The sequence below is a fragment of the Nymphalis io genome, chromosome 10 (assembly GCF_905147045.1).
Source record: "Nymphalis io chromosome 10, ilAglIoxx1.1, whole genome shotgun sequence".
Taxonomy (NCBI): domain Eukaryota; kingdom Metazoa; phylum Arthropoda; class Insecta; order Lepidoptera; family Nymphalidae; genus Nymphalis; species Nymphalis io.
The window spans coordinates 13,292,313-13,312,865 of NC_065897.1; the positions used below are offsets into that span (position 1 = coordinate 13,292,313).

Here is a 20,553-nt window from a genome sequence, read left to right on the forward strand (position 1 = left end):
AAGAAAGGAGTTGCCAAATTTTTTTGTTCGCGATGGAATTGATGTCACAGTTAGGCGGTGACATCGAGAACCAGCTCGCGTGGACTTAAGAAGGAAGGGGGAAGCAGGAATTAGAGAGAATAATTCCTCAGAGCACTCGCCGTGATACAGTCGATAGAAAGCGCTCAGTGCTGCTATCTCACGACGCAATTGTAAAGGTTCAAGGGTGTTTGTGACCTTTACGTCGCCAATAATGCGTACGGCACGTCGCTGCAACCGGTCCAAGGCCTCAAGTAGGTACTTAGCGGAGCCATTCCAAAGGTGCGAGCAATGTTCCACGCAAGACCGTACCTGTGTTTTGTACAGCAGGCACAGTTGTTGTGGCGTGAAAAAGCGCCGCACCTTGTTCAGAACTCCGAGTTTCCGTGAAGCTGTTTTTATAACAGCCTCGATGTAATCCCTTGGACTAAGGTCGCAGCGAACGTCAATCCCCAGCATAACATAACTATAGGTGTAATTGATTTAAAAAAAAAGTCAAATACTTAAATAAGGTTAAAAAAATAGCACAATTTATGTTGGTATATAAACAGAAAAGAACACCTTACTTTTTTGAGTTCAAACATTGTTTATGGTTATAATTTTATGTAAACAAAATAATGTAGGTTGTGTAATGCAATTTGCAGCTATTTATTTGTGAATTCCTTAATGCAAAATAATTGGTAAAAAAACAATGTCTTTCAGAATTATTTATTTATAAAACTTTTCAAGTTAAAATACTGAATCTTATTTACTACATTAATAGAAAATTTGTCAAAAGAGAAATTATCTGCAAAAATAAACACCATCCGATTCCCGTTTAGGTTTCATTCCCGCAAAGAAAGCTTTAATGTCTTCTTCCTTTACAATTTCTTTTTTGTCTTTAAAACTCTTCAAGAAGTCTAATAATTTATCTCTCATTCTATTATATTCAGTCAGAGCATTTATTTGTTGGATTCTGTCTAAAGATGACAATGCTTGCAATCCTTTTTCGTACTGAGTTGGTTCCCCATTAATTTTTTGTTTGCCCAAGTTCTCATAAGCACTAACAGTGTCTTCAGGGTCAGTTAAAAATAAAATTGACAAGTCATTATACATTGATAAACATTCTTGACATGTGCATAGTTTCTGTCGAAAGTTAGATGGCCAAAATGTAGCTCCTTTGTACACCTTTTTAATTCCTTTTGGTCGTATGCAAAGGTTACCATGGATTTTTTGTTTTTTAGCATTCACATTATCAGAACTTTCTTCTGTGTGCTTTCTTTTTTCTGAGCCGCTAGATTGTACTTCCTTGTTATTGTCACTGTGAGTAGTTGACTCCATAGAATTTTTATCTTCTTCAGGTAAGTTTTCTGATTCAATTTTATTTTCACTGGAACTATCACTCTCTATTAGGTCAGTAGGTTTAATATTAGAATTATTTTCATTTTGGTCTAAGACTTCATTAGAAATTTTATTTGTATCAATTTTTTCATCACAAGTTTTTGAAGTTTCTGTAATGTCAGGTGTGGGGTCAATTTTTGATTTTGGTTCTTTTGTTTCTTTGTCAATAGCATTAGCATTATTCTTATTTGAAACTGTTTTCTGACTTTCATCTTCAGGATCAGCTAAAAGTCTATCTTCTTCCATTTTTTCTGCATCTTTTTCTTTATTAGTGTTTTCTGCATCATCTGTAGTATTGTTTTCTCCTATTTTATTGATATTTGTTTCACTATCTTGTTGCTCTTTTAATTTTTTTATATCTGTAGACTCTTCAGAAACATTTTCCTTATTATTACTATTTTCTAGTTTATCACAGGCCATAGCAGTGACATCAGTTATATCTTTTGAAACATCATCAGTTTTTAAAATAGAGTCAACTTTTGTTTCATTATCAGCAATATTATTTGTTTCACATCGTTCTTCTGTTGTACTTGAAGAAGTGTCTTCCGAAGACAGAGTTGTAAGCGGCTCTTGTTCTGATTGGTTAGTTTCCATTGATTTTTCTTTGATACTTTCTATGTCACTTTCGTCTTTATTAATGGATTTATTTTCATTTCCTTCTGTGCTAGATAGTATGGACGAATCTTTAGTAACTACACTACTATCAAGTTTTTCTTCTGTCTTCTCATCATCGATTTTATTTAAGTTAGAGTCAGTAACTTCTGTTTTATCATCACCATTGTTTAAATTAGAACTACCATTAACAGTTACTATGTCTACTTCAACACCTTCTGTATTAACAGCTAAATCACTATAATCATGTAAGAAATCATTCTTTTCCATACAGATTTTACAAATCATTTCTGAGTATTGATCATTAGCTGGAACTGTCGATTCTAGGTGTGATGCATGCAACCAGTCTTCACAGATGATACATTGAATCATTAAATCTTCTACAGTTGACTCAGGGTCAGGATATGGTCTCTGACAGGTACAGTATAAGCCACTGAAGTTCTGATTATAATAATTGTCTTCATTTAAGTCAGTTTTTACTTCTGTAAAAGTACAGGGATGAGAATTGAATTTAGGATTACCACAATCACACCTGAAATTGCGTTTAGTGTATAGTTCAATGAGTTCATGGTTTTCATGGCACATCAAGCTACAAGCAAGACACACCCCAGCTCTCTTCGTTGGGTCCGATTTGGCTTCAGGGCAGCAAGTAAGGCATGCATATATAGCCTGCCTTTTTATATAGCCCTGAAAATGAACAAAACAGGCTGTTTAACTTTATTATATTTAGAACATCAGTCATATGGAATACATCAGTAGTATGGAATGAAATATTATAATTATTAATGAAAACATTATCATTCATAATGTATGAATATAGAAATTACTGTTCATAATATGGTTGTCTTTCGTCATAGTATGATTACCATTACTTATTGTATAGGTTACTACTTACTTATTAGATAGGTGATTTTATAATTAGAATTTCGAAACAGTTGCAACGGTCAGAAGCAGGTGTTTTACTAGATTGAATTGACCTTTGTTAGCAAAATAGATGCATATGGTAAATGTCACGCTAAACTTAATAAGACTTACCTTAGAATATGTACAATTTTTATCGTCTGAAGCACCTAGTACGGCGTTAGCGTCTTCTTCAAAATCTTCCTGTTCTTGCAAGACGTCCATCATTGTAACAACTTTTTCTCCGTCACATTCAGCCATGTCGACATCTTCACCCGTAGTTATGTTGTCACTCGCCATTTTCTAACGTAATAAATTTAATATTTACACCAAAATAAAGTTGTGTAATTTTTTAACAAAGAATGTTAAACGCCGGTTATAATACAAATGAGCGCCAACAATTTTTTTCGACACAAATGTCGACTCCAAAAAGGAATGAATGAAATGAACGAATTGATTGATTTAATAAACCTGATGACATTGGGTGACAAGAAATGTGAAAAATCGATGTTGCCAATTTGCCAATTTGATATCATTAGACTTACATACTTTTTTATATGTATCTTAATTTAAAAATAAAATTGTATATTATTAACAATTTTAGCATAATCATCCAAAAGGACAAATTGATAGGCGTGGATTCTTCTTTCTTATTAAATTTGATTCTAATTATTATAGATATTCTATTTAGGAAGACAAAATAATAGTCATTTCAAATTTTTATTGATAACAATAAAATTTTAAAGTAAAAATGGCACATCCAAATTTTTTCTTCCGTTCCCAACATATAGAAAACCACATTCTGGCGTTCGAGCTTTATGAAAAAACATCATGCCAGGCCAATACAAACTTTTCAAATAAACAATACTTCCATTTTGCTCGAGCGATAAATTCCAACAACCATTAGGTATATCTTGATCTATTGAATCTAAAAAATCCAAGCTATAGTTATAATCTGGTCTTGTTAAAAGATTAGTATTCCAACGATGCTGAGGTGGGCGGATATGAAGATAGGACTTAATAAGTTTTGTTTCAGCCGCTGTCAATCCATAGTAGTTAGGATTTATCACGACCGTTAAATCAGGCTGTTTTATCAGCTGCCCCCTAGCACAAATCTCAGCTTCCTCACAGATATTGCTAATCGTTGCAGCGATTCGATTCTCTTCTTTCATAAGCTGGCATCGGTCAGGGTTATTCTCTTCCAATGCCTCGTCTAATACTTTTATTTTTAAAGAGGGGTCTCCACGGAAAGGCAATGTGGTTAGTAATGACAGATGCTTGTACTTCTTTTTTGCTTTAGGTAGCAGACCCCAGAATTTGAAGTCAATAGTGTAAAAGTACTTTCTGTCTGAGATGGCATCTTTATTTATGCCAACAGCGATGTGATAATCTGTATCCACCGCATAGAATTGACCCCAATACTGAACGTATGTGAAATGATTTTCAACCTGCAGCAATGTTAGTGAGTTCTGCAATAAAGATATTAGTTCGTTACTAAGTATTTTTCCATTGACATTTACGTATTCTTTGTACTCCCACAGCTTATGGACGTTCATTGTCTTTACATATACATATTTTTCTTACGATACGTAATGAAAGTTATTTAACGATATAACATTTATCTGAATGTAACGTAATAATATCTCATATAAACAAATTAACTGTCAACGTATGTTTTTTATTTAAATTGATATATGTCACATAATTAAAAAAACAGGTTTAAGTATTTATATCTTAAAGTATATTCATAACATTAAATACATATAAGCCTTTTTATTCAGACATTTAAAAAAAAGGTAGATATGAAGGTGTTTTTTATTCTCATTATAGTGGTCGATAATGAAACATTTATGGACACCTTTACGGTAAGTATTTGTTTTTTCATAAGGGTCATCAGAAGGGGCCATGTAAAATGATTCGCATGTCTCGAATGACAATTACGCGACATCAAATATTTGCTGGCCCTCTGTTGGCCGTAATTCGTAATACGACCCCGCAAGTATCTAGCTTAACTTGAACCCTCAAGTAAGAGCACTTACGTAGTTGTGGTAGATCAACCTCTTTTTGAAATAAGGATAAACTTTAGAGACAAATTACTTATTTTACGGAAAGCGGGCATCGTATTGCTTGTTTGTAGACTCCTGGGTAACATTTATAAGAAATATTACCGTTCCAATTTATGAGTGGTGTATACAGAAATATTGAATGGGTGAAAAAAAATACGGATATAGTTTTAGAATTTTATTACAATACTAATTAATATAAATATTTATTTTAATATATTCCACAAGTTTTTATTTAATTATCAAATAGCAATTATTAATTTATAATCCCTCTCATCAACTGTATTGGAGCAGCGTGATGATATGAGTTCCAAACCTTCTCGTTTAAAAGAGAATATAGAGGAGCCTTAGCGCAGCAGAAGAACGTTTACTTTTTTTTTCTTTTCTCATCATTCTCATTTAACTACATTATTTCAAATAGTTATTCATATTCTCATATCAAAAATACGTTAACTGACGTACGTTTCCAAAGCCAAGATCAAGATTCTACGTTTAAATATGCTTCTAATACAAGATAAAGTACCTACCCGTCACAAGAGGGCACTTTATAGGAATAAATAATTTACTACAAGTTAATTAAATTAAAAATGAAGATTATTGATATTTTACACTTTTATTAATACGATGGTACAATTTTATTACTTAATTATAGCGGCTACTTTTATTTAACTACAAATTAAATTATTGCTACAAGGCGATTGCTTATACTGTCTCATAGATGGCGGTAAGCGGACCAAAATAATTTGGTATTACCAAAATAGTTTGTCCCAGTTTTGATTTTAGAACTTATGTATTTGTGAAAAGTATTCAACAAAAAACTCAAAAATATAATATTATAATATTCCAACAAAACATTTTATTAGGTAATATTTGGCTTTTGATACCCATCCATGATGTAAATTGGTAGAGCTAAGATGGTTCAGTGGTCGGAGCAGTTGATATTTAACTTAAGATTTTGCTTTAACAATCATTAACAATTGATTTTAAAACCTTTTTTTTATTTTTCACTGCTAATCGATACTTTGGCCCTGCTTGCATGAAAACGAAAATAGTGCTAACTCCACGCTTTTTTATAATCTATATAATTTTGTATTAAAATACCTTGTTTTATTATTATGTTCTCTTTACTTATAATTTATTTTGTCAAATTAAAAAGTTGCGTATCAATGACAACGCATTGATATAGATATCGTTACAATAACTCTGTTTTCTGTCAACTTTAAAAAGTTACGAAGTATCGTCAGCAAAAAAAAAAAAATACATCACAAATACATTCGAGCTTTAATGTCAACCCAATGTTAACATATTTATCAAGTTCGTCTCAGATCATCAGAGATCATCAGACTCTACCAAGTTACATTATAGAAAAGAAGAAAAGTTTGTTTGAAGCAGCAGAAATTTATACAGTGATGTAGTGAGTGAAAAAATACAAGTATTAAACTAAATAGGTTATGTAAATTAAATAATTAACATATTAAGCATATATTTACAATATATTTACTAAAAAATAAGGGTAAATAATAACATAAGTATTTTATTATAATTAATAAATTTATTCTGTGGTCTGTTATATTACTAATGGCCACATAAGAGGGTATAACAGTATTAATCACCTAAGAATGTGTTTCAGGTACCTACCGCTTTGATTGTGACATGCGGCTGTCAATGTCAAGAAACGGCATATAAAGAAATAAGGATGTATAAACTTACTTTCAATTATACAATACAAATGTATATCTTACTTAATTTGTTCTATAAAACAAGTTACATCCGACATCATATGTGTATTTTTCATCCCTAACAGACGTTTAACCAATGGAGCTTCATAATCTAGATGGCACGTTACTACAAGTACTAGTTAGAAGCACCGATTCTCCGCAGCACGCGTGACGCTGAGTGCGCGATGTGCTATCTCGGTCGCGAGGGCGGCACGTGTCGAATCACGACGCGACACGGCGCTCGAGTGCCAATCGAAACACGTGTTTTGTTCTTTATTGTTTAATCGACTTGCTCAGCGAAGTACGTTTTACAACGTTTAGTGTAAGTGCGGAAATGTTCTTTTGATTTTGTAACGTTTATCAATTGCGAGAGCTTTTGTTCTTTGAGGACGTAATTTTTTAATAGAATAGAGTAGACAATTGATATCGATGTACCTAAACATAAGATTAAAATTTTGTTTTTCGGAATAGCTATGATTTATTTTTATTTATTTATTTTTATTTTTTATTTATGTACCAACAGAGTATACAGAAAATTATATAAATGAAAAATGTGTACAAAGGGATAACTTATCTCTAACAAGAGATCTCTTCCAGAAACCCTGAATCTAGTGGAGATTATTTGTAATACATATTTATGGTGTAGGTACAATATCAATTAGTTTTATATTTATATTATTAAAATTACTTTTTTTAACAATCATAACCATAGATTTATCTGTGTTTCTCTTAGCCGTTTGCAAGCTTTTATTTGCATCATGACTTTCGCGATCGCTTTTCTTTTGAGTTCTATTTATATATTTAATTTTTCCGCCTCGCTAAATGTTTTCATATATGTATTTGTCATTAAAAACGTATAAAATGCAACGAATACATTTGTAAACCATATCAACCAATCAATAATGTTTTTCAACAGACGAGATGCATAGTAAAGCAACAGTGACGGTAGGGGTCTGGGCTAGCGATAACGAGCGCTTCTTGACTAGCTTGAAATTCTAATTTTGGCCTATATAGGTATTCTACGAATAGGAATAAGCTGTTCTGTGAGTTTCACTCAAAGGAGTATAAAGTACACACGACATTGACTATAATTATTATAACATTCAAAGGATACACATTACATGTATCAAAATATATTTTCGCTGTAAAACCGGTTTCAACAGAGTAGCTACAGTTATATTGATACCGGCGTGTAAATTTCGTAAATTTAAAGTTAATACATTCTATCTATAACTTTGTCTTATCATTTAAAGTATCTTTTTCTGAAGCTCTCCAAGACAAAGATTAGCTATTTACTGTTTTGAAATTAGACAATTTTTTTAAATCATAATGTCATAATTATTATTAATTTACAAATTATTACTATTATAACATTAAAAAATAATTTGAGTGTACTTTTCGTTGCAAGTTTTGTCTTGTGAGAAGTATTGAAAGGACAGACTGTAAAGGCCTTACATAAAACGATTGTTTAGCTGGTGTTTAATTGAACATTTATTCCTCTCATCATTGATTTGACAATTGAAAGAAGAAACAGCATTGTTTAACAAATCACCCCCTAACAGTTATAGCGAAAGCTGTGGATGGTTATGTACCACTGGGATTTTGATTGTGTGAACTTATTTATGAATTTAATTTAATACCTATACCAGTAGGCATGTCTATTGTCAGACATATTTTTAATACTTTGGTTATTTATATTATTGGTTTCCGAGGGACCCATATGCGATTTCAAAGCTTTACAAAAATATTGCTCTTAAATAAAGCCCGCAATACAATTCGCCATACGCGTTTCAATTCAGAATCAATCAGTTTCTCTCCGACTTATTTTAGACACCGTGTCTGTTGCGCAAGTGGAGCGAGTGAGCAATATCAATGTGTTCGACCAAAAACAATAAAGCCGTTCCCACAGCCTCGCCCCGGGCCGCCCCGGACCCTAATGCCTCGTTAATGCCCCGTTAATACTTTGTACTCTATTTTGTTTTTTATTTAATTGTTTTTGAAAGAGGACGTCACTGCCTCGGGGTTATACGTTGCAAAGAATACACACTTATTTATAGCTCGGTATTTTCACTGGCGTGTTGTTTCTGAGGATTAGTTCTTGATATATTATAATGTAACATATTTCGTTATTGAAATATACAAATCATAATCAATCTCACTATTAAGAAGAATCAGAGGTTTTTTTTTTTTGTATTGCGCTCAAACAGAGTTCATATTTGTTTCGTGATAGTTTCTACTACGATACTTCTATATTTTAATGTTCGAATGTAGTAATTGTATAAATTAAGACACGATTCGATTTATGTTTTTTGAATTTTGAAATATTTTATCATTAAAATAGTGCAGTTGAAATATTTTATCAGTAACATGAGCATGTCTGAAACATTGAACTATACTCCAGGTAGAAAGTCTAGCAACATTTATATTTATTTACCAACACAAAATTGTGTTTGGTAAATATATTTAAAATTAGCGAATGGGTCTTATTAAAACACCTCGTATTTTTTAACTTTATGTATTGTCTCTCACCCAAACCGTACTGCAGTACAGTTGCTGACGGCTGTTTTCTTTACTGTTTCGTTGTTCTCATGGCTTATAAGTTTATTGGTTGTAGATCACGTGATCTTGCGTTAAATCCTCGAAAAAAAGATATTGGGTTTTTCTATTAGGAAATATTCAAAAGCAGCTCAGTTAAATTTGATAATAGTCAGTTTTTACACTCATAGCACTCGCAAAAGAAAGTAAAGTCTACGCCTGAACTATTTCCGCTCGTTTGAGGGAATAGAAAGTGTTGAACTTGTGTTTGCGCACACACTTGTGCACATCTACATGTCTTGTACATTTGGCTAATCTCCTCTACGTATGTTCGCTGTGGCTGACATCAGCTTTTTTTTTTTTTTTCATTTTATAGAATAGGAAGGCGGACGAGCATATGGGCCACCTGATGGTAAGTGGTCACCAAACGCCCTTAGACATTAGCATTGTAAGAAATGTTAACCATTGCTTACATCACCAATGCGCCACCAACCTTGGGAACTAAGATTTTATGTCCCTTGTGCCTGTAATTACACTGGCTCACTCACCCTTCAAACCGGAACACAACAATATTAAGTATTGCTGTTTTGCGGTAGAATATCTGATGAGTCCTACCCAGACGAGCTTCCACAAAGCCCTACCACCAGTAGCTTTACTTTTTACTACAGTAGTTGACGCGAACAGCATGCAATCGAGCCGTCTTTGTTTTAATATAACTCCATTACAATAAATGACTTTAGGAAGCGTTACATATTATCTTTCCTTCAATTTACATTTATTAATACAGTATCTTGTTACACGCTATAATAATCTAACAATCAGCAACCGAACAATGAATTGAAACTTTAAAACCATTCCAATTAACAAGTAAGAATTGAATTACACAAACATTTTATCCCAATTAACAAAATTCCCACAATCGATATCGCAAAATTCGATTATATTCCCACAATTACGGAATGTAAGAAAAGAAATGAAGTCGTATATTCAGTCGAGTGGCGATTTCGTTAGTGACAAAGGGCGGGAACACTGGGCGCGGAACGAAATCACAGATTAAAATTATTTGTGCTAAACATGCCGCCATTGTATTTGTTCCTACGCGTCGTTGGCTCAAAACTAATTGCTCACGATTAAACGTTTGTTATGAAGATTAGGTGCAGTGAAATCTAGAGAGTCATGAGAAAAATTGAAAGTTTCTGCGTTGATTTTGGGAGTTGGTATTGTTCCGCCGTATGTTATGTTGAATATTATGGAACTACAGTTATGGTGAAAGATTTTGTTATCGTAAATATTACTATCATAAGTTTGTCTCGTAATGTAATAATTTTTTTTTCATCTTCTTTTGAAAATATACTTTAAAAATGTACGATTATTTTGTAGTATTAAAAGATAATATAAAATATAATTGCTTGTTTTAAATAACTTTATAATTGTGTATACATGATTTATAAAAAAAATAAAAAATCCCAAGAGGGCCGCGTGGCAACGTATCTGGCACGCGTCTGACCAGCGCGATGATAAACTGCGGAACGAGTGTAACGTTGTTACCAGCGCGAATAATCATCGCATGATGGGGTTGCAAGTTAAAATAATTGGCGCCCCGCGGGCAGACGCACGCTAATGTTTTGATAATGACGACTGTCCGTATTGAGACATTTTGTTTTCACTTTTGTATATTATTCTATGGGGGCGATGTTGTTTTGTAAATACGAATATTTTTTAACAATAAACTTTGTTATGCGTTCTTTTAGGTAAAATAAACATTAATACTTAGGTATCATAGGTATATAACGATAAAATATTGATTTTCTTATTAGGAAATTTAAAATAAAAGCTATTTTATCATTTCCTTTTAGTGCTTGTATAATGCTTTTATACTCAGTAGAAAAAAATGCTGCATACTTTATATCGTCTTATTTTCAATTCGTCAAAGTTAAAAACGGTTAGTTTCGAAATTCGTTAGACACCTTACGTAACAAAAGCTTGGGTAACGGTAGCGTCGAACAGTCCCTGACAGATGGACTGACAAAGTGTTTGATGGATCGTTGTTGCTTGTTTCAGAATTAGTTTTTACTTATTGCGAAGCGAAGCTCAGACGACATTAACATTTGTTTTTGGTAAAATTAATATACACTGTTCTCCATATTCAGAGGGGGTTTGACTTGTCATCTGCGGATCGAAATCAAATGATTGGCCTTTCAATTTGTTATTCCATAAAGTCTACTATAATCAGTATACCGTCTTGGGAAATCTAGTAATATAAAGGCGATAAATACTACGTACTATATGGGCTCTTTCATTAATGGTAGAATAAATTCAGTAAATACAATACCTAACTATATATAGCGCTGCGTTTTATCCTTAATGTCTAATATTGTTGTACCTATCTATGGGCAGAGGTTTACTGTTTATCAAAATGTTTAAATCGATTTTAAAACCAATCAAAATAATGTACTGTTTATTTTAATTAAATGCGAAACCTGCAACCAATTTTAATTACACTAACAGCGGGAACATTTTTTCTTGTACCTCTGTTTTTATACATTCCGTTTTCGCATAACGCCTTCAATTTATTTGATCACGCATATTGTGAAGTGCCTTCTCAGAAAATGAAATTAAAATGTCAGAAGCTGTGAGTTCAGACAAAGGCCCATCAGACGCCACCACTTGAAACGTCAAAAGATTTACTTATAACCTACATAGATACTAAACAAACGAAATAAATTTCGTATCTATGTAACGAGCCACAGATAAAGGGTGCGGCATCTGCATGAGACTCGACACGATCAATTATGACCATTGTCAGAAACCGACAATACGATCTTAACACGTCGTCGCATATTGAGACATTTACTGTATAAAAGACCCACGCTCGACGGCGTTTGTGCTAATACTGATCGGTTTTGAACTTTAATGTTCGAATTTTAAAACCGATTTTAGTTTATGGTTGACTGTTGACAGGTGCGCTCGGAAACCGGGCCAACCTCCCACTGCTTGTCATCAATGAGGCAGTTGTCGCACAAAGCGAACTTACAATTGAGGATCACGTGTCGAGAACGCATGTAAGGACTTAATTAAATCGGCGTCTCCAAGAACTTACGAGGATCATATATTTACTGAGTTAGATGTTAATTCCGGGGGATAATAAGCTGTAAGACATATTACTAATCTAAATATAAAATATCGTGAGAAAATAGTCTCACCATAAATGCCTGTAGCACGATTTATTTTGTCAATATATATTTGTCTATTGTAATGGCATTTATATTTTTATATAACAAATCGAAAATAACAATGCAATAATGATAAAAATAACGATGTGGGTTGACTTAACCCGAACTAAACCAAGAGTGTATTTGTATTCAAGTCGTCCAGCACTTTCTCTAATCCTCTTTGCTAATTCAAATGGTTCATACTCAATGAAAAGCGCTTAAATCGCAAATCCGTCACATTCGGACAATCAAACATACAAATAACAAAAATAAAAAAACTCGAGGTAATCGTTAGTTTGGCACAATCCCGACCCCCCGGTGATAAATCGGATCGACTTGTTGTTAAAGGAGCTCAGCAAAAAGAAATAAAAAAAATCGCCGAAATGGACACGAGGCAACGAGGTGACAGATGCATCGAAAAAAGTCGCGCTCAAAAATCTCATTATGACTATTTGTGGGGGTTGAATAGGTTAAATTGTTTTGTTAATTGAAAGAAATCGAGCGACGATGAACGGGTGGCATGTGGTTTATGCCAATTTACATTATTCATGATCTATAAACACTTAAAAGTTGTTTCTATTTATAATAATACTTTTTTTTTTATTAATATAGAACGATCATTTAAAATAAATATAAGTTATATATTTAAGTAAAATGTATTATCAAAACGTGAACATATGTATATGTGCTTATGAATTGGACATCACGCAATACGCAAATACAAACATTTACATAATTTATACATATAAAATAAGATATTATTACGGATCGTGAGTCAAAATGCCAGATTCGTGTTAAAAGCAAACGAAATCAATTAAAAACAGCAACAATTAGCGTCTTGTTGTTCTCGTGTTTTCTTTATTCAGATACGAATTTTATCGTTTGTCAATAACGCGTATTTTTTAGTTATTATTATTTTTAAGCTATTTCAAAAGATGTGAGTTGCCAACATTGTTTGTATTGTCTTCGATATGTTTTGTTTAGTTTTTTGTGTATTATTTTTGTAATAATTTGTTTCAATATTATAGAGCATATCATTTGTTGATTGATATTAATTAATAGTTGTCAAATCGCTAATATTAAATATACTCTGGTATCTACATTCTTTCCAAATAATGTCGGACAGGGTGAATCTTGGTGGCTATTGTTTCTTACATGATAAGTTCTATCATTACGTTACATGGAAGTAAATATTTCAAAACTTATGTAATGTGTTTAAAGATTGTAATATAATAGTTTTATTTTATACATCCTACGTGTTTGTACAATGCAACACGAACTATTTTAAATTACTTCACTTTGAACATATATAAATTATTGCAAATGGCACGCTTTCTATGTAACCAGCTGTTCAAAGATTTTAAAATGAACAATACGTTACTAATAGCTTTCCAATGCGTCTTTCAATGGAAAAAAAATGTCAGCGGGACGTTGCGGAATTTATTTAAAAAACAAATGTCTATGGTAGCATAACGGTTGCAAGTAGGTACAGAGTATAAATTAATGCCTACAGAGCATAGTAGTATATTTCGACATATAGTAGTATTTCAACGTTCAGGCTAAAAGTGAATTGGGTTTTCTATTAAAAATCTCAGCAACAGCAAGCAATTATATAATAATAGCTGAAATCGGTCAGCAGTGCTATTCTGTATGAATTCACTTCGGTATTCTGTAATCTCACTCGTGAAACGTTGAAATCAACTAAAGTTTAACGGTATTTTAGTGCATCTATGCTTTAAAAATGTTATAATTATTATTACAGTCAATGTTTCATAGCCCTATTGACATTTTACGACAGTGTTCTGTGCTGGTTTTCCAGTTTGTTTATGCTCATATTTAGCGAACTGAAATCAGTCGTTATGATGGCAAAAGACCTGATGAATGACGGCCCATATTGTGAGATGCTACATGCGTTGACACATTGGGCCCATCTCATATTAATGATACAATCTTAAAGGCCGCAGCTGTAGCGGAAAATGCTGCGGAAACGGCGCAAAAATTTATTTCTAACTTAAATTTATTTCTAACTTATATTTAGCATATCTTTGTGCCGTTGTACTTAAAAACCTTGGACCTTGAGAATAAGGGTGCAAAAACATTTCAAAAAGATATAGCACCCCGTTTCATTACTTCCACAATTTACATGCACCTACTTATATGTAGTAAAAAAGAATTTCTACAAATTATGAATACAAAAACACGAATACAATCTCAGCTAAATTATGGATTTAGTAAAAAATATAAATTGTACTATAAACTCTATAAATATATTTTTTGAAATGTATTCATATATTTTTCGTAATGTTTTTGTACACACTATTAAAACGAACTAGTATGTATGGTATGTAGTGCCAGGTGTGCGCGATAACTACCACTAGAGTGTTGAAGTGCTACTTGAATTTGGTACGTTATTTGAATTTTATTATTTTTCAATAAAACCGCGGGTTGCTGTAGTGACGTCATAATGTATTTCAATTAGTTACATTTCACATAACAAACGGTATAATATTTTGGCCGTTTTTCCTAAATCAAATAGTATAAATGAATGCTTAAGATAATTTGAATTGCATGACATGAATATATCCGAGTAATAAGATTAAAATGAAGCTAATGTTAACATTTTTCTTTATCTAATATATATAGATATAATTTGTCAAAATTACAATAATATGAGGTTAGAAACATACTTCTGATATAGGTATTTTAGAATCGTAATATCAGCCAGTCAATCAAGTAAATGTCCCTCACAATTTTGCCCACATTCAAAATGACACTTTATCGTGAAACCATAGATTTTTCAAGATCTTGACCAATGAGATCACGTCAATTCAATGTCAAAGTTGTTTTTTTTTTGTCTTTTCATCCTGTGCTAGTAATAGGCTATATAAATAAAACGTAGATTTTAGTTACAAGTAATCCAAGACAGACGGTCTTCAAAAGAAGGCTTAGAGACGTTTTTACTAAAACCTAATTAAATTTTTATAAAAAAATTGTGATCTTTTTTTATATTAAGCGATCAAAAGGGCAAGAGTCCTCGTTAAGATCAGGGTTTGTATTCGTGACAAATGAATTTACCACAATGAGTCCGAGGGTCCTTTGTTTTGAATTTCAATTTTAAAACGTTGCTCAATTGAGCGTTCACAAGTTTTTGTGTGCTTTTAAATATTTTCTTTTGTACGTTCAATAAATCGGTAATAGGTATATTTATAAGTGTTAGAACATTTTTATTTTAAATTTATAACAAGTAGGTTTACAATAGTCCAATTTTTATTTTTCTGTGTGCCTATTGTAGAAGTCGGTTCTATAATAGCTTAGAAGATCATGATAAACGTGGTATTTTAAAATTTAACTTAACATAACTTATAAACATATACACTAATATTATAAAGAGGAAGATATTTATATCCTTGTAATCCATAAACTCTTGAACTACTGATCCGATTTTTATAATTCCTTTACGATTATGTAGCTAACTTATCCAGGAGTAACGCTATAGGCTATTTTTTATTTCATTATTAATAAGAAATTGAAATTGGTAATGTTAATGGTAAAGCAAGCCATAATAAAAACCACCACTGAGCTGCTAAACCCACGTGTGCTATGTACTCCTGTAGTCACAAAATGATGAAACGTCATTCGTCAATGAAAAAAACATCATGTGTTAAGACATACACATTCTAGGACGAATTAATTGCTCGTTTTTTCAGATTCTTATGCATAAATACGTGATATGATTTCGCTGGATATGGGCGCTAAATTTCCAAAGCGTTACAAAAATAAAGCCAGGTGTGTCTGAAATATTTACGCAATTATTACATTATAATAATGTATGATTATAATATTATATATTTTATTTTACTATTAGTTATTCTCATCATAAGTGAGTAATGTTATGCTTATTATATTCATTTAAATTTCTCATTTATTACTTTAACTAATTTACACACGAAGCACTTTTAAAGCAATTAATAAATATCACAAAGTGGTTATGTAATTTAAAACTACAAGTTTAATGTCAAATTTGAGGTTAGAATTACTGAAATATGAGTTGAAGTACATGAAGTACATTCGCGAAGTAGTACGACTAAGCTGAAAATAAGTAGCCGTATCATCTTAAGCATGCGTCTCGGTAATATTGTTGAAATATTGATTAATATTGTCGCCATCTTGTATTGCCTCTCGAGCGGGAAGCGGAAGCGGCCCTCGTCACTTTCCGGTATACTTTTCGCCATTGTTAGTCAAGATGGAGTTGAGTGTTCTCGAACATTTTATTTTTTTAATATAATTTTTTATTTTTTTATAAGTATTGTATGTTGTTTTAACTTGTAATGTATATTTTATGTCAGCTTAAATTTTATACCCGCACTTTCAGATCATTTCTGATACCTTTCTGAAGTAGGTACCTACAAGCGAAACTTTTGGCAAATAAAAACAATAATTTCATTTATGTTCGTATGTGTTGTTAGTTTAATTTTTTTTTCAAAACTATTTTTATTATTTATAAATGATTTATGGTGATGATAGGAGACGATTATTTCTGGCAATTATTGTATATATCACTCAATATGTTTAAACTATAGATATAAATATATATGTATAAATGTTGAATATAAGTAAAGTTAATGTACCTTAACAAATAAATAAATGTTACCTGTAACATAAAGTCAGTATATGTAATTGATGTCCAGCTGACCAATGTTGGCCATAACGGAATTATCAACGGAGATTAGTCGCTATTACAGCATATAATATATTGCAGCACCCAAAAAAGCTGACAACGCATAAGCCTAGGGTACCAACAATAAAAATAAATATTAATATTTTGTAGGAATAAATAAATAAGTGTGTGAACATTCACTTTGCCTTACTCTAATAGGCCACACGGTAATCACACACGAGAAACAACTCAACCAAGCACTTGAGCTCAGATCTACGCGATCTGCAGTCTTAAATAAGTTAGTCACTAAGCCAACGGTCCTATAACTATAGATATAAATATAAGCTCGATAAACGTAAAAGACAAGGTTTGTTTAGTAATTAAACTAATGCGGCCATTCATCATCAGTTTACACCATTTGTTTGTCTGTAATTGAGAATCATCGGTTAAATAATATATTTATAAAATTCATTTTCTACGTACCACTCCATATCAAATACAATGCCTACCAACGTATATGTATTCAAAACTAACCGCCTGTAAACAGCGACCTGCTGTGCGCGTGCGCAGGGCCTCTCAAACGCGAGGGTGCTGGAGGAGGTCCTGCAACGCCTCGACCCAGTGGGAGATTAGTTTGGCTTTTCAATTCAATGTAATGTATAACAGATTTAGTTAAATATGGTGCTATTAAATTAATAATATACGAGATGTGATAATTATCAGTGAAAATTCATTCACTGGTTGGCGTGTGGCGCGTGCGCAGAAAGATAAATATGTATATGAAAATTAAGTTGGTTTATCTGTTTGAGATGACTACACTACGAAACAGATAGATCTCCATAAAAGATAGCAGAGAGTTTTTCATGAAAAAGGTTTGTTGTAACTTGTTTCTAGATGACTCTGCAGCTCTTTAACTATACAGTTCAAGCAACCGCTTTGACAATTGATATACATTTGAGCACGGCGAATATTTTGCCGCTATACCACCGCTGGGCTAAGGCCTCTCCATTTTAAGGAGAGAATATGGATCTTATCACGCTGCTGCTGAAATATGGTTCGGTGAAAAGAAAAAAAAAGGTAAAAACTTAAATTAAACTAAATTAGTATCGTATTTAAGGTTTTGAGGTTTCTTCGCATTATTAGTAAAAAAAATATTGGATCCAGCAAAGGGCGTTTGAAAAACAATCGAACTATCGATACACTAAAGGGTTATGTGTTCTAATTTAGGGTGAAATATTTATTCACACTTCTGATTGCTCCCGGGGCTTCTTGTTTGTATTATTTGTTTGATAGGCTTCAATGTTTTTCTTAACTATATTGGGAAACTGGAAACGTCGTTTATTATTTTAATCTGCTTCGATGTAATTATTTAAAAGTATTTTAGTACTTTATAATACCTTATTTATTTAAGACTCAAAGATTTATTTACAACAGTTTTTGTGTAAATATAACAAGACAAAAAAAGCTATTCAACAAAATGTATTTTAAGCGAAAAAGTAAAGTGATATCTATTATTATAGTCATTATTATTTATGTTTATACTTAAATGAAAAAGTATGTTTTTTGATAAGTATATCCTTCTTGTAAGCAACAGTGGCGCAACGGATAGATGCTTGCATTAAATAATAAAAAAACGGGTGGGACGGGATACAAACACGGGAGTGAAGCCGTGTTTGTACATGTTATTATATAAATATATTTATCCTTTTAAACAAGCTACTGTCGATAATAGTTTTCCTTACTTAAGCCATTTTAAGAATCGATCAAATGGAATGTATTAACGTCTTATTGCTTTTAAACGTTAACAAAGAGAATAGAAATTATCCTAAATATACAAAGAAGTGAGAAATCAAACGTCTGAACATCGAAGTCAGTTCAAACACTAATAGAAAACCTGTTTAGTCTACGAGTTCGTGCTGCTGAAGATCGATTACACACAAATCGACAAATCGCTAACTGTTTTTGTCGCAAGTGTATTATTGGAAATCCATCACCACAGACAAAACTGTTTATTCTATATTGATGGTGGATGTGCACAAATTACACAAAGCAACTCCATCTATGTACTATTTACGCAGTAGTTCTCCGCTAAACAGTGTGTTACGATTTAAAAATCTCCTGGATCATTTATTTTAAGGACAGAGGTACTGCCTAAAAATTGGTCCCAAGTTCAGAAGTAAGATTAAAGACAACAATAATAATTAGATAACATTAATAAACAAATATATATGTATAAATGCTTGATGCAGCTTATAAACTGTTCAAAAAAATCTTTTTGTAAATGGACAAATGTTTTCACCAACACATGATACTTTTTACGCTATCAAAGTTTCTTCAGAAATAAACTTTTATCCAATCGGATATCAGAAATATTGAATTAAAGTAATCATGGAAAATACTTCCGCTGGCGTCTTTTCGTCTAAATTTGGAGGTGTGACAGATTTTGAAGACGAAGAATGTGTAAGAGTTATTTCAACTCATAATTTATAAATATAGGTAAACACCCACAGTATGCTTTTCATGTTTGTAGGGGCGAAATAAAGTTATAAAGTGACGTTTTACAGTCCGTAGGATCTGACTCGGTTATGAAAAGTCTAATTACTTACTATAGATCAGGTGTTATTTGTATATAATAAACCCATTATTGTATACTTCTAAATAAAATCTCAAATACATGTGACGTAATTCCATAGTTCGCAAACATCGACAAAGCGTCAGTGAGTAGTTGGTCTAAGAGATGGTCGCTACGCGGTGCGACCGACGCGACGAACCGAAACAGTCGCAGTAAGCAGCGCAGATCTGTAATTGCTCCAATCGGGATAAAAACACGCGCGGACGTATTTATTTATTTACTTCGTATTTACTGAAACAGAGAGAAACGCGAGCGAGGGAAGTTTTCCTAGTTATTTTTGGACTTTTTGTGTAGCTGTAAGCTTTTAATAATTTAAAGTTTTAACGAGGTAAATATATACAAATTATAACAATATTTAAAAAATGTTTTACTGAACGTATATAATAATATGCTTATATAATACTGGGAGATGAATATTATCTATTTATATTTTGAAACATATTGTAAAGTTGGTGTAAAGTTTCGTAATAGTCAAGGTTCATTGTACGTTTGTAAATGTATTTGTATATATACGAAATGATATACCAGTATTTATTATGTATTCCTTGAGGTCCCTTTGTTTGGGTACCATTCACTCACCCATCAATTGTTATTCTACCGTTAAAAACCAATGCTATGTAATGATAATTTGGATTTAAGTCATTGAACTAGTTTTAGTATAGGCAAAAAGGATACACAGATTAGATCCATAAGTTGTCAGAGCTTTCTAAGGAGTTTATACTTCTTGCAGTGCCAGTATCTATGAGCGAACGTGACCACTTACGTTTAGGTGGTCCATTTATTCGTCTGATTTACTAAAAATAAATAATTTAAATGAAATATAACT

At 32.3% G+C, this 20,553-nt stretch overlaps 2 protein-coding genes across 2 annotated transcripts; both read right to left on the bottom strand.

Annotated features, from left to right (window-relative positions):
- Positions 1 to 712: 712 nt before the first annotated feature.
- Positions 713 to 3,354, bottom strand: LOC126771448 (putative E3 ubiquitin-protein ligase UBR7). The gene is made up of 2 exons (XM_050491334.1): positions 3,046 to 3,354; positions 713 to 2,697 (listed from the first exon to the last, which is right to left on the bottom strand). The coding sequence occupies exons 1-2, from the start codon at positions 3,208 to 3,210 to the stop codon at positions 802 to 804; spliced, it is 2,061 nt and encodes a 686-aa protein (XP_050347291.1). The 5' UTR covers positions 3,211 to 3,354; the 3' UTR covers positions 713 to 801.
- Positions 3,355 to 3,650: 296 nt separating this feature from the next.
- LOC126771481 (radial spoke head protein 9 homolog) lies at positions 3,651 to 4,484 on the bottom strand. The gene has a single exon (XM_050491379.1). The coding sequence runs from the start codon at positions 4,464 to 4,466 to the stop codon at positions 3,651 to 3,653; it is 816 nt and encodes a 271-aa protein (XP_050347336.1). The 5' UTR covers positions 4,467 to 4,484.
- Positions 4,485 to 20,553: the final 16,069 nt, after the last annotated feature.